This window comes from Hyla sarda, chromosome 3, assembly GCF_029499605.1.
Source record: "Hyla sarda isolate aHylSar1 chromosome 3, aHylSar1.hap1, whole genome shotgun sequence".
In the NCBI taxonomy this organism is placed as follows: Eukaryota; Metazoa; Chordata; class Amphibia; order Anura; family Hylidae; genus Hyla; species Hyla sarda.
The window spans coordinates 97,969,435-97,995,740 of NC_079191.1; the positions used below are offsets into that span (position 1 = coordinate 97,969,435).

General features: G+C 47.4%; 1 protein-coding gene across 2 annotated transcripts in view; it reads right to left on the bottom strand.

Moving 5' to 3' along the window:
• The window catches only part of PPP1R7 (protein phosphatase 1 regulatory subunit 7), a 63,206-nt gene that overhangs the window by 32,732 nt on the left and 4,168 nt on the right, over nucleotides 1-26,306 (bottom strand). Inside the window, exon 1 of one of the 2 annotated variants that reach the window (XM_056564744.1) lies at nucleotides 1,397-1,537. The exons of the other annotated variant lie outside the window; for it this stretch is intronic. Within the exon in view, the coding sequence (XP_056420719.1) occupies nucleotides 1,397-1,433 (37 nt within the window). The 5' untranslated portion in view covers nucleotides 1,434-1,537. Of the gene's footprint in view, nucleotides 1-1,396; nucleotides 1,538-26,306 lie in introns of those variants that run through there. 2 annotated transcript variants of the gene reach the window in all.

Here is a 26,306-nt window from a genome sequence, read left to right on the forward strand (position 1 = left end):
TGCCTGATCTGCAGATTGAGACGGCAGTGGGGACAAACCCATGGGTAACCTAAGGGTCAGACAGTTGAAATCTAACATGTCCGACCCTTCTCTCCTCCAACATCACGTCAGGGAAAAGTCGGGAGGCCTCCATACACTTCAGACAGGTGGCAAGTCCACATTCACATCACGATTTATGCATCTGCCAAACATTTTGTTAAAACAGATCTAAACACTGTCTAGATACATGATTTAACTTTAATCTTGTATGACAAACGCAAGGATAGCAATGAGGACGCAGCCTAGGTTTACATATATCAGTTCCATCAACAACATTTTTATTTTTTAACTAAAAACTGATCCCAACACTGAGGCCTCAGATTTTATCACTTTTTTTTCCCACTTAAGATGTTTCAAAGCCAGAAAACAATGCAGGAGACGTTCTCCTGTCCAGTGTATGAACCAGTCTGGCGCAGACATTGACCTGCCGAATGCTAATGTTATCAATGATTTAGGCAGCATGATGTAAATAAAGTCATCTGGATGGCAGAACAAGTGGGAACACAGGCCTTAACTTCACTAGAACAGCATTTCCATACCGGGGCGCCTCCAGCTGTTACAAGACTACAACTCCCAGCATGCCTAGAAAGCATATGGCTCTCTGACATGATGGGAGTTGTAGTTTTGCAACAGCTGGAGGCACACTGGTCTGGAGTCACTGCGTTAGAAGAAAAGATCAGGCACATAACTCTAACATGCCCAATCCTGCTTTCCCCCAGCACCTACTATCAGAGGATGCCTGGCCATGGCCACCATACACGCTTGAGTAGTGTTTCCCAACCACGCTGCCTCCCGCTGTTCCTAAACTACAACTCCCACCATGCAAAAGGCTGTCCAGGCATCCTGGGAGTTGTAGTTTTGCACCCTGGGGCTGTCACATCCGCGCTGTATGACATCTGTTACAGAAAAGCCACATAACAAGCCTATGTGCAGTCTCCCCCATGGGCACTGGAGGATGGGGGCAGTAGTACTCACTGATCCCACCCAGGAGACATTGCTTAGTAACACATAATGATTCATCACGTCCCATTTAAAGGGATTGGAGAGGCTTGTAGAACAGTCAGCTGTGTGTACAGGGCTCTGCGGCTTCTCACAGCTGTCAACAAGGAGCAGCAATCCCTCTCCGCCTGCAATGGCTGACAACAGAGAACAATAACTAGAATTCCTCTGCACAGCAGACGCTGTCACCCCCGCTCAACCTGACAGATCATACTGGAACTAGCAGTCCCCCAATGGGTTAACCACGCACAACCCACACATTTCCATCGTACACGGAGCCCGTCTATAAATGTCTCCTGTTATTCCCGCTCCCAGTCGTGTCCCCTGCACCAACCGGACGAGCCCCCATAGTCCCTACCTTCCATGTCTTGTACCTCTCCCCCGCCACTCGCCATTGTACGCTTGTTCCTCTAGTTCCCGGAAGCAGACATCTCCACCAATCAGCAGCGGCAGTCACTCCACCACGTGACTGACAGGGAACTTCTACAGCGCATGCGGGATGTTAAATGTTCCTCCTGGGAAATGTAGTGTTTGATATTACTGCTTGATGACAGCGCTTACTGCTGGATTATTTGCACGCTTTCCCACCTTTAGCGATTTAAGGACAGACACGTTTTATTTTAGCGTTTTCGTTTTTTCCTCTTCGCCTTTTAAGAGGAATGAATAATATAGAACACAATTTTGCAACTTTTAGGGGGGGGGGGGGGTTCTTGTTTTTACATAGTGCACTTAACGGTGAAACTGACGTTTTCTTTATTCTGTAGGTCAATATGATTAAAACGATTCCTATAGCTTTCACATATTTTCTATTCATTTTAACATAGTAAGTAGCCTCTTCTGGACCCTATAATGCTTTTATTAGGGCTCATTTTTTGTGCCATCATCTTTAGTTTTTATCAGTACCATTTTTGTGTATATGTGACGTTTTAATCACTGTTTATTTTCAAATAGCTGAGTACCTGTGGTTGCCCAGTTTTTCTTTCCTAATCCTTGTTGGGGAGGAAAAGCAACAAAGAAGGAAGCTTTTGACCTCATATCCCGACTTCATATCTCATCCTCGTATCCCGTCCTCATATCTTGACCTCATTACCGTCCTTATATCCTATCTTCATATCCCCTTCTCATATCTTGTCCTCATATCCCATCCTCCTATCTTGCCCCCATATCTCGTCCTCATATCCCGTCCTCATATCCCCTCCTCATATCCCCTCCTCATATCCCCTCCTCATATCCTGACCTCATATCTTGAGCTCATATCCCCTCCTTGTATCCCCTCCTCATATCCTGTCCTCATATCTCAACCTCATAGCTTGACCTCATATCCCCTCCTCATATCTCGTCCTCATATCCCATCCTCATACCCAGACCGTTTATCCCTTCCGGTGCTTTGTGGGAGTAGGCGTGACTTGCAAGTCAGACCGATGCAAAAAAGGGTAGAAAATAAAGGGAGTGTGGCTTAAAGGATGGGTGTGGCTTTGACAGATGGGGCGTGGCATGCATGGAGGGCATGGCTTGCAAGCCGGACTAAGGCATTCAACAGGGGATGCAGAGCGGAGCTTGTGGAGTAAGGTACCAGCAGTCCCATATACTTGCATGGGACTGGAAACAAAAAAAAAACATCCTTCACATAAGGGGGTAGGTTAGGGTTAATTTAACTACAGTATCATATATTTTTATTTGACATATAGGTAACATGCTACCAAGTATTATCGTAAAATCTCCAGCTGTTCGAAAGTTATGCTGGAACATTTGTATGGGACTTTAACCAAACACCCTGCTGCTTGCAAATGGGGGTAGGTTAGGGTTAAATTAACTATCCTATATTTTAAGTGGACATATAAGTAACATGTGACCAAGTATTATCGAAATATCTCCAGCTGTTATGCTGTAACATATATTGCCCATAGACTTGTATGGGACTTTAAAGAAGTACTCCAGTATTGGGAAACTTATAAGTTTCAGATTGTGGAGGGTCTGACTGCTGGGACCCCCTGTGATCACTTGTATGAGGCCCCGGCAGTTGGTGGGAAGGGGGTGTGTCGACTTCCGCTCAAAGTGGCAGCCAACACGCCCCCTCAATACAACTCTATAGGAGAGCCGGAGCGCTGCCCCTACAGGAGATCACGGGGAGTTCCAGCAGTCGGATAGGGGATAAGTTTTCCAGTACTGGACTACTCCTTTAAACAAAAACCCTGATCCTCACAAATGGGGGTGGGTAAGGCTTAATTTACCTATCCTATGTTTGTGTCACGATGCCGGCTGGCAGGAGGTGGATCCTCTGTGCCAGAGAGGGATTGGCGTGGACCGTGCTAGTGGACCGGTTCTAAGTCACTACTGGTATTCACCAGAGCCCGCCGCAAAGCGGGATGGTCTTGCTGCGGCGGTAGTGACCAGGTCGTATCCACTAGCAACGGCTCAACCTCTCTGACTGCTGAAGATAGGCACGGTACAAGGGAGTAGACAGAAGCAAGGTCGGACGTAGCAGAAGGTCGGGGCAGGCAGCAAGGATCGTAGTCAGGGGCAACGGCAGGAGGTCTGGAACACAGGCTAGGAACACACAAGGGAACGCTTTCACTAGGCACAAGGGCAACAAGATCCGGCGAGGGAGTGCAGGGGAAGTGAGGTATATATATAGAGTGCACAGGTGAACACACTAATTAGAACCACTGCGCCAATCAGCGGCGCAGTGGCCCTTTAAATCGCAGAGACCCGGCGCGCGGGCGCCCTAGGGAGCGGGGCCGCGCGCGCCGGGACAGGACCGACGGAGAGCGAGTCAGGTACGGGAGCCGGGGTGCGCATCGCGAGCGGGCGCCACCCGCATCGCGAATCGCATCCCGGCTGGAGGCGGTATCGCAGCGCACCCGGTCAGTGGATCTGACCGGGGCGCTGCAGTAACGAGAGTGTAGCGAGCGCTCCGGGGAGGAGCGGGGACCCGGAGCGCTCGGCGTAACAGTACCCCCCCCCTTGGGTCTCCCCCTCTTCTTTGAGCCTGAGAACCTGAGGACCAGACTTTTATCTAGGATATTGTCCTCAGGTTCCCAGGATCTCTCTTCAGGACCACAGCCCTCCCAGTCAACCAAAAAAAAGGTTTTCCCTCTGACCTTTTTGGAGGCCAGTATCTCCTTTACAGAAAAGATGTCCGAAGAACCGGAGACAGGAGTGGGAGAAATAAGTTTAGGAGAGAAACGGTTGAGGATGAGTGGTTTAAGAAGAGAGACATGAAAGGCATTAGGAATACGAAGAGAAGGAGGAAGAAGAAGTTTGTAAGAGACAGGATTAATCTGGCACAAAACTTTGAAAGGACCAAGATAGCGTGGTCCCAATTTGTAGCTGGGAACACGGAAGCGGACATATTTAGCGGAGAGCCATACCTTGTCTCCAGGAGAAAAAATGGGGGGAGCTCTTCTTTTCTTATCAGCAAACTTCTTCATGCGTGATGAAGCCTGTAAGAGAGAATTTTGGGTCTCTTTCCATATGGTGGAAAGATCACGAGTTATTTCATCCACAGCGGGCAAACCAGAGGGCAAGGGAGTAGGGAGGGGGGGAAGAGGGTGACGGCCGTACACCACGAAAAATGGGGATTTGGAAGAAGATTCAGAGACTCTGAAGTTATACGAGAATTCGGCCCATGGTAGAAGATCTGCCCAGTCATCCTGGCGGGAGGAAACAAAATGCCGTAAATAATCACCCAGGACCTGGTTAATTCTTTCTACTTGCCCATTGGATTGAGGATGATAAGCAGAAGAAAAGTTTAATTTAATCCTGAGTTGTTTACAGAGAGCCCTCCAGAATTTTGACACGAATTGGACGCCTCTATCCGAGACGATCTGCGTGGGCAACCCGTGAAGACGAAAAATGTGTACAAAAAATTGTTTTGCCAACTGAGGCGCTGAAGGAAGACCAGGAAGAGGAATAAAATGTGCCATCTTGGAAAATCGATCAACGACCACCCAAACAACAGTGTTGCCACGGGATGGGGGTAAGTCTGTAATAAAGTCCATACCAATCAGAGACCAAGGCTGTTCGGGGACAGGCAGAGGGTGAAGGAGACCAGCAGGCTTCTGGCGAGGAGTCTTGTCCCGGGCACAGACAGTGCAGGCCCGCACAAAATCAACAACATCCGTCTCCAGAGTCGGCCACCAATAGAAACGAGAGATGAGTTGCACGGATTTCTTGATGCCCGCATGGCCTGCGAGATGGGAGGAGTGACCCCATTTGAGGATTCCGAGGCGTTGGCGTGGAGAGACGAAGGTCTTCCCTGGAGGAGTTTGCCTGATGGAGGCTGGAGAAGTGGAGATCAGGCAGTCAGGAGGAATGATGTGTTGCGGAGAGAGCTCTACTTCCGAGGCATCCGAGGAACGAGAGAGAGCATCGGCCCTGATGTTCTTATCGGCAGGGCGAAAGTGAATTTCAAAATTAAACCGGGCAAAGAACAGAGACCACCTGGCCTGGCGAGGATTCAGCCGTTGGGCAGACTGGAGATAGGAGAGATTCTTGTGATCGGTGTAAATAATAACTGGAAATTTAGATCCCTCCAGCAGATGCCTCCATTCCTCAAGTGCTAATTTAATGGCCAGTAGCTCTCGATCCCCGATGGAGTAGTTCCTCTCCGCCGGAGAGAAGGTCCTAGAAAAAAAACCACAGGTAACAGCATGCCCGGAAGAATTTTTTTGTAGAAGAACCGCTCCAGCTCCTACTGAGGAGGCATCAACCTCCAATAGGAAGGGTTTAGATGGGTCAGGTCTGGAGAGCACGGGAGCAGAAGAAAAGGCCGACTTGAGCCGTTTAAAGGCGTCTTCCGCTTGAGGAGGCCAGGACTTAGGATTGGCATTCTTCTTGGTTAAAGCCACGATAGGAGCCACAATGGTGGAAAAATGTGGAATAAATTGTCTGTAATAATTGGCGAACCCCAAAAAACGTTGGATAGCACGGAGTCCGGAGGGGCGTGGCCAATCTAAGACGGCAGAGAGTTTGTCTGGATCCATTTGTAGTCCCTGGCCAGAGACCAAGTATCCTAGGAAAGGAAGAGATTGACATTCAAACAGACATTTCTCCATTTTGGCATAAAGTTGATTGTCACGAAGTCTCTGAAGAACCATGCGGACATGCTGGCGGTGTTCTTCTAGGTTGGCAGAAAAAATCAGAATATCGTCCAGATACACAACAACACAGGAATATAAGAGATCACGAAAAATTTCATTAACAAAGTCTTGGAAGACGGCAGGGGCGTTGCACAGGCCAAAGGGCATGACCAGATACTCAAAGTGTCCATCTCTAGTGTTAAATGCCGTTTTCCATTCATCCCCCTCCCTGATGCGGATGAGATTATAAGCACCTCTTAAGTCCAGTTTGGTAAAGATGTGGGCACCTTGGAGGCGATCAAAGAGTTCAGAGATAAGAGGTAGAGGGTAGCGGTTCTTTACCGTGATTTTATTAAGACCGCGGTAGTCAATGCAAGGACGTAGGGAGCCATCTTTTTTGGACACAAAGGAAAATCCAGCTCCGGCAGGAGAGGAGGATTTGCGGATAAACCCCTTTTTTAAATTTTCCTGGATGTACTCAGACATAGCAAGAGTCTCTGGGGCGGACAGAGGATAAATTCTGCCCCAGGGTGGAGTAGTGCCCGGGAGGAGGTCAATAGGACAGTCATAAGGCCTGTGAGGAGGTAGAGTCTCAGCTTGTTTTTTGCAAAACACATCAGCAAAGTCCATATAGGCCTTAGGGAGACCGGTTACAGGGGGAACCACAGGGTCACGGCAGGGAGTACTGGGAACCGGTTTAAGGCAGTCCTTGAAACAAGAGATACCCCAGCTCTTGATCTCCCCCGTGGACCAATCCAGGGTTGGGGAATGGCGTTGGAGCCACGGTAGTCCAAGGAGAATTTCGGAAGTGCAATTGGGGAGGACCAAGAACTCAATTTTTTCTTGATGAGGTCCGATGCACATTAGAAGGGGCTCCGTGCGGTAACGTATGGTACAGTCCAATCTTTCATTGTTAACACAATTAATGTAGAGGGGCCTGGCGAGACTGGTTACCGGGATGTTGAACCTGTTGATGAGAGAGGCCAAAATAAAGTTTCCTGCAGATCCGGAATCCAAGAAGGCCATAGTAGAGAAGGAGAAGGTAGATGCAGATATCCGCACAGGCACAGTAAGACGTGGAGAAGCAGAGTTGACATCAAAGACTGTCTCACTTTTCACCTTTTCACCTTCAGGAAGTGTTCGGTACCGGCACAGTACAGGCAGAGATTCTCCATGCGGCGTCGTGTCCTCTCTTGAGGTGTCAGGCGAGACCGGTCAACTTGCATAGATTCCACGGCGGGAGGCACAGGAACGGATTGCAGAGGACCAGAGGAGAGAGGAGCCGGGGAGAAAAAACGCCTCGTGCGAACAAAGTCCATATCCTGGCGGAGCTCCTGACGCCTTTCGGAAAAACGCATGTCAATGCGAGTGGCAAGATGAATGAGTTCATGTAGATTAGCAGGAATTTCTCGTGCGGCCAGAACATCTTTAATGTTGCTGGATAGGCCTTTTTTAAAGGTCGCGCAGAGGGCCTCATTATTCCAGGATAGTTCAGAAGCAAGAGTACGGAATTGTATGGCGTACTCGCCAACGGAAGAATTACCCTGGACCAGGTTCAGCAGGGCAGTCTCAGCAGAGGAGGCTCGGGCAGGTTCCTCAAAGACACTACGAATTTCCGAGAAGAAGGAGTGTACTGAGGCAGTGACGGGGTCATTGCGGTCCCAGAGCGGTGTGGCCCATGACAGGGCTTTTCCAGACAGAAGGCTGACTACGAAAGCCACCTTAGACCTTTCAGTAGGAAACTGGTCCGACATCATCTCCAAGTGCAGGGAACATTGTGAAAGAAAGCCACGGCAAAACTTAGAGTCCCCATCAAATTTGTCCGGCAAGGATAGTCGTAGGCCTGAAGCGGCCACTCGCTGCGGAGGAGGTGCAGGAGCTGGCGAAGGAGATGATTGCTGAAGCTGTGGTAGTAGCTGCTGTAGCATCACGGTCAGTTGAGACAGCTGGTGGCCTTGTTGCGCTATCTGTTGTGACTGCTGGGCGACCACCGTGGTGAGGTCAGCGACAACTGGCAGAGGTACTTCAGCGGGATCCATGGCCGGATCTACTGTCACGATGCCGGCTGGCAGGAGGTGGATCCTCTGTGCCAGAGAGGGATTGGCGTGGACCGTGCTAGTGGACCGGTTCTAAGTCACAACTGGTATTCACCAGAGCCCGCCGCAAAGCGGGATGGTCTTGCTGCGGCGGTAGTGACCAGGTCGTATCCACTAGCAACGGCTCAACCTCTCTGACTGCTGAAGATAGGCGCGGTACAAGGGAGTAGACAGAAGCAAGGTCGGACGTAGCAGAAGGTCGGGGCAGGCAGCAAGGATCGTAGTCAGGGGCAACGGCAGGAGGTCTGGAACACAGGCTAGGAACACACAAGGGAACGCTTTCACTAGGCACAAGGGCAACAAGATCCGGCGAGGGAGTGCAGGGGAAGTGAGGTATATATATAGAGTGCACAGGTGAACACACTAATTAGAACCACTGCGCCAATCAGCGGCGCAGTGGCCCTTTAAATCGCAGAGACCCGGCGCGCGCGCGCCCTAGGGAGCGGGGCCGCGCGCGCCGGGACAGGACCGACGGAGAGCGAGTCAGGTACGGGAGCCGGGGTGCGCATCACGAGCGGGCGCCACCCGCATCGCGAATCGCATCCCGGCTGGAGGCGGTATCGCAGCGCACCCGGTCAGTGGATCTGACCGGGGCGCTGCAGTAACGAGAGTGTAGCGAGCGCTCCGGGGAGGAGCGGGGACCCGGAGCGCTCGGCGTAACAGTTTGTAGTTGACATATTAGTAACATATGTACCAAGTTTCATGTTAATATCTTTAGCCATGTTTAGTTAGTTATTTATTTCAATATATATATATATATATATATATATATATATATATTAAAAACGTTTTTAACCCTTTTTCAGTCCCTATTATAAGCAAAATTGGATTGCTTACGTTGTTTAGTGCTATGGCAGATAGCATAGCACTGATCAGTGTTTTCGGCACTCTACTAGTAGACCTCCAGCTGCCATTTTAAAGGGGTACTCCGGTGCTTAGACATCTTATCCCCTATCCAAATCCTGATCGCGGGAGTCCCGCCGCTGGGGACCCCAGTGATCTTGAACGCGGCACCCCGTTTGTAATCAGTCCCCGGAGCGTGTTCGCTCCGGGTCTGATTTACCGGCGACCACAGGGCTGGCGGCGTGTGACGTCACGCTCCGCCCCTCAATGCAAGCCTATGGGAGGGGGCATGACAGCTATCACGCCCCCTCCCGCAGGCTTGCATTGAGGGGCGGAGCATGACGTCACACGGGGGCGGAGGCGTGACATCACACACCGACGGCCCCGGGAACGACAGTAATCAATCCCGGAGCGAACACGCTCAGGGGACTGATTACAAACGGGGTGCCGCGTGCAAGATCACGGGGGTCCTCGGCGGTGGGACTCCCGCGATAAGGCATCTTATCCCCTATGCTTTGGATAGGGGATAAGATGTCTAAGCACCGGAGAACCCCTTTTACTCATCAGACCCTCCCAATCCCCATCGATCTCTTGCAGCAGACAGGCTCTGATATAGGTCTGTAATTGAGCATCGAGCACTGCAATCCATAGTTACATATATATTTCGTTAGATTGAAAAAGGACAATAGTCCATCGAGTTCAACCTAAAACCCTACTGCAGTGTTTCTCAAGCACGGTCCTCAAGACCCCTCAACAGGTCATGGTTTCTATATTTCCTTAGGCTAAGTTTCCACTTGTTTTTTTTTTTTTCCTTTAACCTAAACAAATGCCAAAACGGCCCCCATGGCGTTTTTTTCATTGAAAAACCGCTGTGGCCAGATGTTAGTGTGGTGGCCCAGTAAAGGAGTTGCACCCCTGTACCCTTGCTGTCCTGTCTGGTGGACTCTATTGCAGTGTCCCCTGAGTCCCTCCTTAAGCTTAGTATGTTAAATGGTTAATAAGTGCCTATATTATCTAATGTAATGTATATATAATGTTATGTACCTTTAAATGTTGTTGCCAAGTGTTGTAACCAAGGAGGGTGCCAGTGATCAGGTGACTTATAGGGTGACCTATAGAACCCCTCCAGAGTCTCCCCCATAAAAACCCTGGGAGGAGCTAGCTAGTTCTAGTTTCAGTTTAGAGAATGCTGAGGAACAGTCAAGACCTGGAGAGAGTGTCTGGTGTCCTGAGGAGACCCAAGGCTGACCACGCAGCCACGCTTCTACCAACCAAGTGCCCCACAGGTGAAAGTCAAAACCTGGTAAGTTACATACGGGCCGAAGTCTGTCTAGTCAGTCCTAGTCAAGATCAGTCTGCATAACATTAGCATGGGCCTGCAGCAAATTGTCTAAAATCCACTACAAGTCCCTGCGAGCCCTGAAGTCACTGGTCACCTCCTTGGGCCTAACTGAGCTGTAAAGACCATTCCATCTGTCTGCCTCAGTAAAGCTGCCATTGTTCCGTAACTTGGTGTTGGAGTTATTATTTAGCCCGTGCCTAGCCCAGGATCCAGCGGCCATACCTTCAGGTGGCGTAGAGGTAAAACCACGCCCTGGTGTCATGAACACAAGGGGTTAATGCCATCTGCCCCTAGGGTAATAACATCTGCCCTCCATCACACCCTCACCACAGCTTTTGGTGTCCTACAAACAGGATACGGGTGTGTGCCTTATGAAAAAGTACCCCCCCCCCCCAGACCGAACTGTGTCCAATATTGCAGAGTAAAATGCACAAAAATTGCACCAGAAAGTGTATGGGACTTTGTCAGTGAAATCTGTTTATTGCGGGGCGCTTGTGAAATAGAGGGGGAGGTGAAGAAAAGTCTGCTATCTGCCATTGTGAACTGATAAAGTAGTGTGCAGGCCTGTGTAAAGTTTGTACTTGAAAGAGTTATTCTGGTTCAGCGTTTCCCGCACACGCGAGCGGTCACAGCTTTGCCTACGTCAGTCCCCAGTGATGACGCTCTTCGATCCAGCGAGAAGGAATCAAAGGTCCGCCCTTGCGTTGCACAGGGGAAGATTTTCCTGACCGGACCCAAACAGGAAGTTCCCTGGGCGTAGCCATCTTGGAAGTTCTAGCTGCCTCGCTCATCTCCAGCTGTCATGCGCAAAGTCAGCGCTGCATCGCAGGTTCCGCAAACACCACCAATCACAAATACAAAGTCTCCGGTACCTGAGTTTGTTACTACTGTCCCATCATTGTCCGCAAGTCTGGTCGCTGAGCCGCTTATCACCGGGTACCTGCAAAATAGAGGGGGAGTGTCTGATGTAGTACCCTCATCACCCAAACTGGAGCCGCTGCAGTACCTCATCAGCTCTCTTAAAGGGGAATGCATCACATTCTTCTTAAAGCGACAACACACTCTAAAAAATCTACAGGATTTCTGAACCCAGCACCACAGATCAACCGGGCATCAGTGTCCCTTCATCTCCAGTGGTGAGTTTGCCACCTGTTCCAGCTGCTAGTGTCCTGGTCCCTGCAAGCATCAATAATCCTGGTGTTCCAGTGACAGCACCGGTATTCATGGGGAACCCTGTCCTTCCCCCCTACAATGGAGACCCCTTCACCCTGAGGGATTTCAAAGAGAGGATCCAGAGTTTGTTTGTCTTTTACTCTTTCGCTCCTAACCAACAGGTGCAACTGCTAACCGCACCTGGCCAACATCTGATAAGGCGACGGTAGAAAAGATCTCTGAAGGACTGTACCAGGTATTTGAATCACATTCTCCATCAGAGGTACGTCTCCGGCTGCATGAAAGACGGCAAAAGCCTGGTGAGACCTTGAGAGCGTATGCTGTAGCCCTACAGAATGCCGTGGAGACTGTCCAGAAGTTAGATGGTATAACTGCCGAGCAGTGCAACAAAGTGTTAATGGACAGATTTATTGATGGAGCCCATAACAAGTGGGATAAGATGAGAATGTTAGCAGTCCAGAACCCCCACATGTCATTTCCTGCTTTTAAAAGACTGGCTATCCAAGTGATTGAGTCTGGGATTGAGTTAGAGGAAGTTTGTACTTCCCTTACACCTGCTCAGGAACCCCTAGGGGCAGCAGCCAGGCCTATACCACACCGTCCCCTGACCCTGCCCCAGTACAACCTACTTTGCTAGTCACCACAGTCTCGGATCTACAGAGTGTTAGGCAGTACATTGAACAATTGACTAAGGCTGTTAAGCTGCTGGCCACCTGGCCTGCTCCACCTGACAGTGAGGCGCCCTTGCCTAGGAAACCTGCCCGGCCCTGCTCCCCGCAATACCCAAAAAAGGTGCAGTGAATGTTCAATCTTCAACGTCACCAAAAAAATGTCAGGATCTGGGTTGGTAGCGGGAAGAACACGGGAGTGGATCCTCTGTGTCAGTGCGGCGATGGCGTGGGTCGTACCAGGGGAACGGAATCTAAGGTGTTACTGGTATTCACCAGAGCCCGCCGCAAAGTGGGATGGACTTGTTGCGGTCGTTCCACCCGATAGCGACTCAACCTCACTGACTGCTGAGACAGGCGCGGTACACAAGGACTAGGCAAAGGCAAGGTCGGACGTAGCATAAGGTCTGGGCAGGCGGCAACGGTTTGTAGTCAGGGGCAACGGCAAAGGGTCTGGATACCCAGGCACTAGACACACGGGAACGCTATCACTGGCCCTCAGGCAACAAGATCCAGCAAGGACAGGAAGGGGAAGTGGGTTTTTATGTGTAGGGAGGGATTAGGAACTGATTGGGCCAGGCACCAATTAATGGTGCACTGGCCCTTTAAATCTGTGCGCGCCGGGACTGAGCCGGAGGACGGGGCAGGTGAGATGATCGGGATGCGACCCGCGGGCAGGCACGTCCCACCGCACGGATCGCATCCCCGCAGGGGGACACAGAGCAGCGCTTCCGGTCGGCGAGTCTGACCGGGGCGCTGCAAGGATGAACTGGACGCCGCGAGCGCTCCGGGGGAGGAGCGGGACCCGGAGAGCTCGGCGTTACAGCAAGGACGCAAGAGCACCCCTTCACTACATCCAGAGTGACAGACCCAACCAGTTGGTCGTGCTAGACCATGTGAAATTGTCTCCTACCCGGTCCGGGTATACCTATGCTCTCACCATGGTGGATCATTACTCCAAGTGGGTTGTCGTTTCTGTCAAAGATCTCACAGCCAAGAGCGGCCCAGATGTTCTACTCTTAAATGGGTGCAAACCCGTGGATGTCCTGAGTCTGTCTTAACTGACCGTGGAACGGCCTTTGAGGCCCAACTCTTTAAATAATTATGTCAATGACCCGACTGCAAGAAACTGCGAACCACCAAACTATCACCCTCAGGGAAATGGCCTTTGTGAACGGATCAACCAAATCTTCATCCATATGCTGCGAGCAGCCTCTGTGTCCCGACAAGAGGAATGGCCCCGGTAACTGCCGAGTTGCTGCAGATTTACAACAATACTGTGCACTGTTCCACTGGATACACCCCTTTCTACCTGATGATGAGGCGACATGGGCAGCTGCCTAAAGACCGGACATTCCGGTTGCAAGCCCCGATCAACAATACTCCTCAAGCTTCCCTTGAGTGGGTTTCTGGTCATCAAAGAAGGATCCAAGAGGCCAAAGAGATTGTCAGTAAGAAGATGGGCGAGGCCCGACAAAGGCAAGAAGACGACTACAACCGCCATGCCACGGCCAAACCCCTCCAGGTGGGTGAAAAAGTCTGGTTACGGAAGTTCCGAGAACAGACAAATTGGATTCCATCTGGAGCCCTACACGGTGACGGCCATACCCTATCCCGAATCTGATGTTTACGAAGTTCAGAAGCCTGGGTATGAACCACAAGTCGTCCACCGAAATCGTATCAAGATCTGCCTAAAGGAAGATCTACCAGTACTTCCACCACCGCCTCCTCCAGATGTCAGACCTACAAGGGAAAATATTCCTGGCAAAGGGATCCATCCATCCATGGATTTCAATATGTTCTTCCCAAGTCAACCAGCATTCATCTGTTTGCCTCCAGCACCGGGGCTGGTCCAACCAACGTTAGTCAACACACCAGCTCCTGTTCTATCTCCGTTGGCTCCAGCTTATGTACCTGCTCCTAGAGTGTCAACAATAGCTCCAACCTCTCCAGTTCATGTACCAGCGGTCCCAATTCCAGCAACTCCTGAACAAGTTCCAGCTCCTGTGATTGCTGAAAAAGAGCCTGCTGAGATTTCAGAAGTCCTATCAGTTCCTGGTTCTTCAGAGGTGGTGCTGCGCAGATCCCAAAGGTCCACACACGACCAAATACCAGCAAGGTATAGAGAGTAAATTATCTATGTGTATAAAAGTTTCTAGTTAACCACATTCTAGTATCTAGTCTAATTCCATGTACAGATATTCAGTAATGTACATAGTATATCTTATACTATATATAGAATATCTATCATAGTCAAATGTCACATATTTAGTCAGGACTGTAACAACATAATCATATATTCAGTCCACATATATAGTCCTCAAATCATCAAATGTTTAATGTCTATTATTTTCCTGTCCATTGTGCACAGGGTACGCTTGGGGCCAGAGAGTTCTCCTGAAGGCGTAAGCAGCATAACATGGCAGAGCTATTGGGGGAGATTTATCAAAACCTGTGCAGAGGAAAAGTTGCCCAGTTGCCCATAGCAACAATCTGACAGCTTCTTTCATTTTGAAGATGTTAGAGTCATGGCAGGTGGTGAATCCTCTGGGACTGTGTGAATTATGACGTGAGCCGTGCCAGGGAGCGGAGTCTAAGGTGCCACTGGTTTTCAGCAGAGCCCGCCGCAAAGCGGGATGGTCTTGCTACAGCAGGCGGCACCCAGGTCACTACCCCTGACACGACTCGTCCACACAGCTGGGATGTGATGTGGCACAAAAGGAAACAGGCAAGACGAGGTCAAGATAGCAGTAGGTCAGGGCAGGTGGCACAGGTGCAGGGTCAGGTAACGGAACAAGGATGAGGAACACGGATATCAGGAACACAAGAACACAGTATGCTTTCACTGGTCACAAGGCAACAAAGATCCGGCACAGGGCAGGGGGAGGTGCAGATACTTATAGACAGGGTGAAGGTGATGACACTTAATTAAATGAGTACTGGCCCTTTAAATGTAAGAGCTCCAGCTGCGAGGACAGGAAGACCAGGGAGGTGAGTGACGGTCTGGAACCGGATCACCCAGGGAGGTGAGTGATGTCCCACGATGCGAATCCCAGCCCCGCCGGCAGCAGGGACATGACGAGAGTGCTCACAGCGAGCGTGTCTGGCTGGGGCGCAGATGTTACAGTACCCCCCCCCCTTTGGTCTCCCCCTCTTCTTTGGAACTCAAAAAGTTCCCCACTACATGAGACCAAGGGGTTTCTGGAATGGGCAAAGGCTGTGAGGGACTTGCAGGTTTCTGTCGTGGAGTCTTCCGCCTTCTAAGGGACCAACTAGCAAAGAATGTCCCCAATTCAAGACTTTACGTCTGAGTTTAACAGGCACAGAAGATATCACAGGAGGAACATTATGCCTTGGCATGGAGTCCAATTCTGTGACATCGGAGGATCTGGAAAGAGAGTCGGCTCTGAAGCTTTTATCAGCAGGCCTAAGAGGAGGCATGATACAGTGATCTTGGCAAAATTGTCCCCAACAAGTGATTTCACCAGATCTTGGACAGATGTCACTCCTACTTGTCCAAGATGAGAGGGTTCTCCCGGACGCGGAGGACGTACAGAATAGTCTTTGAGAAAGTGCTCCGGACAAGATAGGCACAAATTCTCATTGCGTCGATGGGATCTTTCCTGCTGCGTTAAGCGAAAACGGCCCACTTCATTAGCCTCTTCGGCAGGAGGCAAAGAAGACAGTAGAGGTGGATGTTGGAACATGAGTGCCAGTCAAGATAATTGCCGTGTTCAGGCAGGTTCTTTTTCCAAAGGAAGTTCTTCCTGCCTCTCGGCAAAACGCACATCAATTCGAGTGGCTAAATGGATAAGTTCGCTCAGATTTGTAGGAGAATCTCGTGCAGCGAGGGCATCCTTTATTCTCGAGGAAAGTCCTTTTTTAAAGGTAGCATACAAGGCCTCGTCGTTCCAAGCAAGTTCAGAGGCAAGAGTGCGGAACTGAACCATGTAGTTGTCAACGGAGGAGTTCCCTTAGCAGAGGTTCAAAAGAGCCATCTCGGCAGAGGAGGCTCGTGTGGGTTCTTCAAATGCATTGCGGAATTCTGCAAGGAAGGCCGACAGGTTCAAGGAGACCGGATCTCTGCAATCCCAGAGAGGAGTAGCCCAGGCTAAAGTAAACTGACCACAAACGTCACTTTAGCTTGCTCCGTCGGGAACAGATCTGCCATGAGTTCTAGATGGATAGAACACTGTGTCACAAAGCCTCTACACAGCTTGGGATTTCCGTCATACTTTGAAGGCAAGGACGAACAAAGCTTGTTCCCGGGAAGAGCTGTAGACACAGGAGGGGGCTCAGGAACAGGTGGCTGCTGCTGTTGCTGTTGTTGCTGCTGAGCGGCAAGAAGCTGTTGCACCATGACTGAGAGTTGATTCAGTTGTTGCGCCTGACGGGCTAACTGCTGCGATTGTTGAGCCACGATGGTGGAAAGATCCAAGACATCTGGCAAAGGCACCCCATCAGGATCCATGGCCGGATCTTACTATTAGGGTCACGGCAGGTGCTGGATCCTCTGGGCCTGTGTGGATGATGACGTGAGCCGTGCCAGGGAGCGGAGTCTAAGATGCTGCTGGTTTTCACCAGAGCCCACCGCAAAGTGGGATGGTCTTGCTGTGGCAGGCGGCACTTAGGTTGCTACCCCTGGCATGACTCGTCCACACAGGTAGCTGGGATGTGACATGGCACAAAAGGAAACAGGCAAGACGAGGTCAAGTGTAGCAGTAGGTCAGGGCCGGTGACATAGGTGCAGGGTCAGGTAACGGAGCAAGGATAGGGAACATGGATATCAGGAACACAGTATGCTTTCACTAGGGCACAAGGCAACAAAGATCCAGCACAGGGCAGGGGGAGGTGCAGATACTTATAGACAGGGTGCAGGTGATGACACTTAATTAAATGAGTACTGGCCCTTTAAATGTAAGAGCTCCGGCGCGTGCGTGCCCTAGGAGGCGGAATTCTGCAATGCATTTGAGGAACCCACACGAGCCTCCTCTGTCGAGATGGCTCTTTTGAACCTTTGCTAAGGGAACTCCTTCGTTGACGACTACACGGTTCAGTTCCGCACTCTTGCCTCTGAACTTGCTTGGAACGACGAGGCCTTGTATGCTACCTTTAAAAAAGGACTTTCCCTCGAGAATAAAGGATGCCCTCACTGCACGAGATTCTCCTACAAATCTGAGCGAACTTATCCATTTAGCCACTCGAATTGATGTGCGTTTGCCGAGAGGCAGGAAGACCAGGGAGGTGAGTGACAGGCTGGCATTTGCATGCGGGCGTGTCCTGCGATGCGAATCCCAGCCCCGCCGGCAGCGGGGACATGACAAGAGAGCGCTCATGGCCAGCATGTCTGGCCGGAGCGCATATGTTACAGCAGAGGCCTTTTAACCCCTTCCCGACCTATGACATACCTGTACGTCATGAGTGGCAAGGTGTTCCCGACCCATGACATACAGGTACGTCATGAACATTTTTGCCGCTACTCGCGGCATCCCACAGCGCCCGGAAAGATGGTGGCTATCACTGATAGCCAGCCATCTTACCGTGCGACCACGGGGGGTTTCATCCCCCACCCCCAGCGATCGCTGCTATCAGCTGGTCAAATCTGACTAGCTGATAGCAGCGTTTCGCTATCAGAATACTTAGCAGCACGGTGTGTGAGTCCCGATCACGGGGATCGGGACACACACCGCTCTGCTAAGTGTCCCTGACCCGTCCCCCGGCGTCACTTACCCGTCCGAGCGGTGTCCCGAGCGGTCCCGGAGCGAGCGACGTCCTCCATGCGGTCCCGGCGGCGCTGCGTCCCGGAGGTGAGTTTCCGGCAGCAGTGCGGCATCTTCATTGGCAGCAGTGAGATCGCCGTAAAACGATCTCACTGCTGCCTCTGGGAGTTTCAAAACTGCAACTCCCAGCATGCCCAGACAGCCTTTGGAATTCTGGGCATGCTGGGAGTTGTAGTTTTGCAACATCTGGAGGTCCTCAGTTTGGAGACCACTGTATAATGGTCTCCAATCTGTGCTCTTCCAGATGTTGCAAAACTACAAATCTCAGCATGCTCAGTCTGTCCAGACATGCTGGGAGTTATAGTTCTCTAACATCTGGAAGAGCACAGATTGGAGACCATTATACAGTGGTCTCCAAACTGTGGACCTCCAGATGTTGGAAAACTACAACTCCCAGCATGCCCAGACTGCCAAAGCATGCTGGAAGTTGTAGTTCGGCAACATCTGATCCTTCAGATATTGCCGAACTACAACTTCCAGCATGCCTGGGCAGTCTGGGCATGCTGGGAGTTGTAGTTTTGCAACAACTGGAGGCACACTAGTTGGGAAACATTGTCCGTTTCCTACCTCAGTGCCTCCAGCTGTTGCAATTGTTGCAAAACTATAACTCCCAGCATGCACTGACAGACCATGCATGCTGGGAGTTGTAGTTTTGCAACAGCTGGAGGCACACTGGTTTGGAAACACTAAGTTTGGTTGCAAAACACTTGAAAGTTTATTACTTAACTTAGTGTTTCCAAACCAGTGTTCCTCCAGCTGTTGCAAAACTACAACTCCCAGCATGCACGGACAGCCAAAGGGCATGCTCGGAGTTTGCAACAGCTGGATGTTTGCCCCCTCCCCCCAATGTGAATGTACAGGGTACACTCACATGGGCGGAGGTTTACAGTGAGTGCTGCAAGTTTGAGATGGCGCAAATTTTGCGCTGCAGCTCAAACTTCCAGCGGCAAACTTGCTGTGAACCTCTGCCCATGTGACTGTACCCTAAAAACACTACACTACACTTACACTAACCTAAAATAAAAAAGTAAAAAACACTACATATACACATATCCCTACACAGCCCCCCCCCTCCCCAAAAAAATGAAAAACGTCTGGTACGCTACTGTTTCCAAAACGGAGCCTCCAGCTGTTGCAAAATAATAAATCCCAGTATTGCCGGACAGCCATTGACTGTACAGGCATGCTGGGAGTTTTGCAACAGCTGGAGGCACCCTGTTTGGGAATCATTGGCATAGAATACCCCTATGTCCACCCCTATGCAAATCCCTAATTCAGGCCTCAAATGCGCATGGCGCTCTCTCACTTTGGAGCCCTGTCGTATTTCAGGGCAACAGTTTTGGGACACATATGGGGTATCACCGTACTCGGGAGAAATTGCCTTACAAATTTTGGGGGGCTTTTTCTTCTTTAACCCCTTATGAAAAGGTGAAGTTGGGGTCTACACCAGCATGTTAGTGTAAAAAAATAAATTTTTTACACTGACATGCTGGTGTTGCCCTATACTTTTCATTTTCACAAGAGGTAAAAGGGAAAAAAGACCCTCTAAATTTGTAATGCAATTTCTCCCGAGTACGGAGATACCCCATAAGTAGGCGCAAAGTGCTCTGGGAGCGCACAACAAGGCCAAGAAGGGAGAGCGCACCATGTACATTTGAGGCGATTTGCACAGGGGTGGCTGATTGTTACAGCAGTTCTGACAAACGCAAAACAATAAATATCCATAAGTGACCCCATTTTGGAAACTACACCCCTCACGGAATGTAATAAGGGGTGCAGTGAGAATTTACACCCCACTGGCGTATGACAGATGTTTGGAACAGTGGTCTGTGAAAATGAAAAATAAAATTTTTGATTTGCACAGTCCACTGTTTCAAATATCTGTCAAATGCCAGTGGGGTGTAAATGCTCACTGCACCCCTTATTAAATTCCATGAGGGGTATAATTTCCAAAATGGGGTCACATGTGGGGGGGTCCACTATTCTGGCACCATAGGGGCTTCCTAAATGGGACATGCCCCCCAAAAACCCTTTCAGAAAAACTCACTCTCCAAAATCCCATTGTCGCTCCTTCCCTTCTGAGCCCTCTACTGCGTCCGCCGAACACTTTACATACGCATATGAGGTATTTCCTTACTCAAGAGAAATTGGGTTACAAATTTTAGGGTGATTTCTCTCCTTTTACCCCTTGTAAAAATTCAAAAATTGGGTCTACAAGAAAATGCGAGTGTAAAAAATGAAGATTTAGAATCTTCTCCTTCACTTTGCTGCTATTCCTGTGAAACACCTAAAGGGTTAAAACACTTACTGAATGTCATTTTGAATACTTTGGGGGGTGCAGTTTTTATAATGGGGTCATTTATGGGGTATTTCTAATATGAAGACCCTTAAAATCCACTTCCAACCTGAACTGGGTCCTGAAAAATTACGATTTTGAAAATCTTGAGAAAAATTGGAAAATTGCTGCGGAACTTTGAAGCCCTCTAGTGTCTTCCAAAAGTAAAAACACGTCAATTTTTTTATACAAACACAAAGTAGACATATTGTATATGTGAATCAATATGTAATTTATTTGGAATATCCATTTTCCTTTCAAGTAGAGACTTTCAAAGTTAGAAAAATGCTAAATTTTCCAAATTTCCATGAAATTTTTAGATTTTTTACCAAGAAAGGATGCAAATATCTGTGAAATTTTACCAATAACATGAAGTAGAATATGTCACGAAAAAAAAATCACGGAATCAGAATGATAAGTAAAAGCATTCCAGAGTTATTAATGTTTAAAGTGACAGTGGTCAGATTTTCAAAAAATGCCCAGGTCCTGAAGGTGAAAATGGGCTGGGTCATGAAGGGGTTAAAAATGAAAGAAGCGAGCTGATTGGTTGCTATGGGCAACTTTTCCTCTGGACAGGTTTTGATAAATCTCCCCCATTGTGTATATGTAACATTCTCATGTGTTGTCAGAAAAATATATAACTGCTAGTTCTAATGTTATGGAGAGAAGTAGCTAAAGCCAAAGGGCCCAATTAGCACAGGCATCATCGTAGAGAGCCTCAGGCAGCCCAAACTAACCAAATATTCACCAAAAAGCAGATGCAAGACCAGAGAATCTCAAATGTATTTTCATCTGCATGTATCCCAGCTTTCAAATAAATAGTGGGGTGAAAATCACAGAAGAATTGTGAGAAAACCGTCTCACACATGTACAGACACTATATTATAAACTACACTAACTTTACAGCCCCTGTAGCATAGTCAAATAAAAAAAAATCCTGGAATACCCCTTTAAGCTGAGTATGTTAAATGGTTAATAAGTGCTTATATTATCTAATGTAATGTATATATTATGTTATGTACCTTTAAATGTTGTTACCAAGTCTTGTAACCAAGGAGGGTGCCAGTGATCAGGTGACTTATAGGGTGACCTATAGGACCCCTCTAGAGTCTCCAAAAACCCTGGGAGGAGCTAGCTAGTTCTAGTTTCAGTTTAGAGAATGCTGAGGAACAGTCAAGACCTGGAGAGAGTGTCTGGTGTCCTGAGGAGACCCAAGGCTGGCCACACAGCCACGCTTCTACCAACCAAGTGCCCCACAGGTGAAAGTCAAAACCTGGTAAGCTACATACGGGGTGAAGTCTGTCTAGTCAGTCCTAGTCAAGTCAGTCAAGATAAGTCTGCATAAAGTCAGCGTGGGCCTGCAGCAAATTGTCCAAAATCCACCACAAGTCCCAGCGAGCCCCAAAGTCTCTGAAGTCACTGGTCACCTCCTTGGGCCTAACTGAGCTGTAAAGACTATTCCATCTTTCTGCCTCAGTAAAGCTGCTGTTGTTCCGTAATTTGGTGTCGGAGTCATTATTTGCCCCTGCCTAGCCCAGGATCCAGCGGTCATACCTTCGGGTGGTGTAGAGGTAAAACCACGCCCCGGCACCCCGAACACATGTGGTTAATGCCATCTGCCCCTAGGGTAATAACATCTGGCCTCCATCACACCCTCACCACATTAGCTGTAAATCAATGAAAAAATGTAAAATCCTTTTTCCACTTTGTGTTTTTAAGTTTAGCGTTTTTTTGTTTTTTTTACCCTTTTGCAATTTTTTCACCTTTTTTGGCGGTTTTCAGCTCCTTGGCGGTTTTGCAAAGTCACAGCATGTTGAGCCTATGGCGTTCATTTCCCTGAATTTGTAAGAAAAATGCCATGTGGGTTTTAACTTTGGCGTTTTTGCAGTCGCTTTTTATTCTTTTATGGACTTTAGCGATCCAAAAAAGGGATGAAGATACCTTTTATTATTAAAATTTTATAGGTACCATTAAAAAAAAAAAAAAGAAGATACAGTAGTGATGGAAGAATTTGTATTTAATATAATTTATATTTTTATAATGAAATTTTTATAAATTTTTAAACAGGGATCAATTTATGTGGGCGGGCAGGAAACCAAAAATGTAGCCAAAATTAATAAAGATGTAGAAAGGGGTCAGTTAATTGTAAAAATAATATAATTTTTAAAATTAAGTTTGTTAAACTATTAGTAATGTATTTTAATAATGTGTTTAACCTGTTAAGGACCAGGCCCATTTTGTTTTAGCATTTTGTTTTTTTTTCTCCTCGCCTTCGAAAAATCATAACTATTTTATATTTCCATCCACAGACCCATATGAGGGCTTTCTTTTTACATAACCAATTGTACTTTGTAATAACATCACTTATTTTACCATTAAATGTACGGCGCAACCAAACAAATATTATTTATGTGGGAATATTGAAAAAAAAACGCAATTTAGCAAATTTTGGAAGGTTTTGTTTTCACACTGTACACTTTCCGGTAAAAATGACATGTTTTCTTTATTCTGTGGGTCAATACGATTAAAATGATACCCATATTATATGCTTTTCTATAATTGTACCGCTTAAAAAAAAATCTCAAACCATTTTAACAAAATTAGTATGTTTGAAATTGCCCTATTTTGACCACCTATAACTTTCAAATTTTTCCGTATCTGAGGCGGTATAAGGGCACATTTTTTGCACCATTATCTGCAGTTTTTATCAGTACCCCTTTTGCTTAGGTTTTACTTTTTATAATTTTTTAATTAGGATAATTAACAATGTATTTTAATAGCTCAGAGTTTTATGCATAGTTCAGAGTTTTATGCACGCGGCAATACCAAATATGTGTATTAATATTTTTTTTACGCTTTTTTGGGGGTAAAATGGGAAAAAAAATTCAAATTTTTTTTTACAAAAGGGGGACTATTTATAGCAATCATTTGATTGCTAATACTGTTCAGTGCTATGCATAGAGCATAGCACTGATCTGTGTTATCGGTGATCTTCTGCTCTGGTCTGCTCAGTCTCGGACCAGATCAGAATACCCAGAGAGACGGCCAGAGGCAGGTGAGGGGACCTCCGGCTGCCATGCTGGATGATCGGATCCCCGCGGCAGCACTGCAGGCGATTCGATCATCCATTCAAAGTACCGCATTGCCACAGTTGCCGTGATCTGTATTGATCACGGCATCTGAGGGGTTAATGGTGGACATCCGCGTGGTCGCTGATGTCCGCCATTACTTCGCAGTCATGGCGGAGGGTAAATGTACGTCATGGTGCGTTAAGTACCATGACACCATGATGTACATTTATGCCCATTTACGTTTTTTTTGCATCGGGGCCCTGGGGTCTCTAACCACCCCATGCGATGTAAATTCTATTCACATCACTGGCTGGCTGGAGTATAATGCAGAGATGTGAGCGCTGTAGAGATCCGATCCGCATCTCTGCAATAGATAGGACATTGGCATCGGGCATCAGGAGTAACACCCGAGGCGATCTGTCTATTAGTACAGGTACTATTACTCCCATCATGGAACAGTCTGTTCCATGCTGGGAGTAGTAGTAAAAGTGAAACACACACACATACACTTTATTAAACACATTATTAAAATATATTACTAATAAAAATGTAACAAAAATTTATCATAGAAAATATAACTTTTACATTTAAATGGCCCCTTTCTACATTTTTATTATTGATGGCCATATTTTTAGTTCCCTGTCCGCCCACATAAATTGATCCCTGTTTAAAAATTAATTAAAATTTAGTTATAAAAAAATATAAATTTCGTTAAATACATTTTTTTCCATCCCTAATGCATCCTTTTTTTTTTTTTTTTGGTTCCCAACAAATTTAGAAAAAACGCCAAATTGGCCAAAAATGCAATTTCCACTCAAAGGTAAAAACGCTAGAAAAAACGCCAGATGCAGGAAATTGCACTGACTTTTGAAAATATGAATGAGCGATATTCTATTCACATCACCGGCCGGAGTATAGAGCAGAGATGCAAGCGCTGTATTGAGCTGCTCCACATCTCTGCTATATTATGGATGATCGCATTGGGCGATATGTCTATTAGTACAGGTACTACTAATCCCATCATGGAACAGTCTGTTTCATGCTGGGAGTAGTAGTACTACCTAAAAAATTTAGAAAAAAAGTGAAACACACACACTTTATTAAATATTAATAACATTTTGTTATAACATATATAAATTTTGTTAAATAAAAAAATTTCCAGCACTACTGCATCCTTTTATTTATTTTTTTGGTAGCCAAGAAATTTTGAGTACCAAAAAAACAACACCAAAGGTGCCAAAAATGCAATTTCCACACATATGAAAAAACGCCTGAAAAAATGCCAGAAAAAATGTCAGACAGGTAATTGCACTGCCGTTTTTTGAGGCGTTTTTTCTTGCGTTATAGTCTAGTTATAGTATAATTATAGTCAATGAATCGGGCATCACCACATTTATATCACCTGTGAAAGACTAAGGAAATCCTGAACACATGACCTGTTGGGGGGACTTGAGGACCACGCTTGAGAAACACTGTGTTGATCTAGAGGAAGAAAAAATCCCTTCCAATGAGTAACACAGTAACATAGTTTGGAAGGTTGAAAAAAGACAAGAGTACACTTAATTTAACCTAGAACCCTACTGTGTTGATCGAGAGGATGGCAAAAAACCCCGTGAGGCAGATGCCAGTTGCCCCATAACAGAGAAAAAATGTCTTCCCTAATTCCAGTATGGTGATCAGAATAAATCCCTGGATCAACATTCAATCCCCATAAATCTAGTATCCGTAACCTAAAAATTTATATTGTCCAGAAAAACACCCAGCCCCCCTGAATTTGTTTAGAGAGTTAGACATCACAACATCATGGGGCAGAGAGTTCCATAGTCTCATTGCTCTTACAGTAAAGAATCTCTGTGATGATGGGGAAAACCTTCTTTCCTCTACATCAAGGGTCACAAATTCCCGACCCTCGGGCCATTTGCGGCCCGCAGAATGAAATTTTGAGGCCCTGGCATCGGGCAGGGGATTTCTTCAGGCATTTAGCTCTGCTTCGGGCAAGCAGTGCTAAATGCCGGAAGACTTCGCACACATCGGCACACACTGCTGCTGTACCTATAGCTCCCTGCTGCAGCCTATAACGAGCCCTCCTGAAGGGATGCGCGCAATTGGTGACGTCATCGCATCCGCAGCACAGGACACCGGGACGCTGACGTCTTGCGCGGCACATGTGATGGCGTCACCTAACGTGCACATCCCCGCAAAGAAGGCTCTTTTTAGGCTGCAGCAGGGAGATATAAGTACTGTAGCTGTGAAACTTAACTTAACTTGCCTAATAAGGGAGGACCTGCTTATCACCAGGGGCTAACCTACCTTCTTAGGGGGCATAATTGTTTAACCCCTTAAGGACTCAGGGTTTTTCCGTTTTTGCACTTTCGTTTTTTCCTCCTTACCTTTTAAAAATCATAACCCTTTCAATTTTCCACCTAAAAATCCATATTATGGCTTATTTTTTGCGTCACCAATTCTACTTTGCAGTGACATCAGTAATTTTACCCAAAAATTCACAACGAAACAGAAAAAAAAATCATTGTGCGACAAAATCGAAGAAAAAACGCCATTTTGTAACTTTTGGGGGCTTCCGTTTCTACGCAGTGCATATTTCGGTAAAAATGACACCTTATCATTATTCTGTAGGTCCATATGGTTAAAATGATACCTTACTTATATAGGTTGGATATTGTCGTACTTTCTGGAAAAAATCATAACTACATGCAGGAAAATTTATACATTTAAAAATGTCATCTTCTGACCCCTATAACTTTTTTATTTTTCCACGTACAGGGCGGTATGAGGACTAATTTTTTGCGCCGTGATCTGAAGTTTTTATCGGTATGATTTTTGTTTTGATCGGACTTTTTGATCACTTTTTATTCATTTTT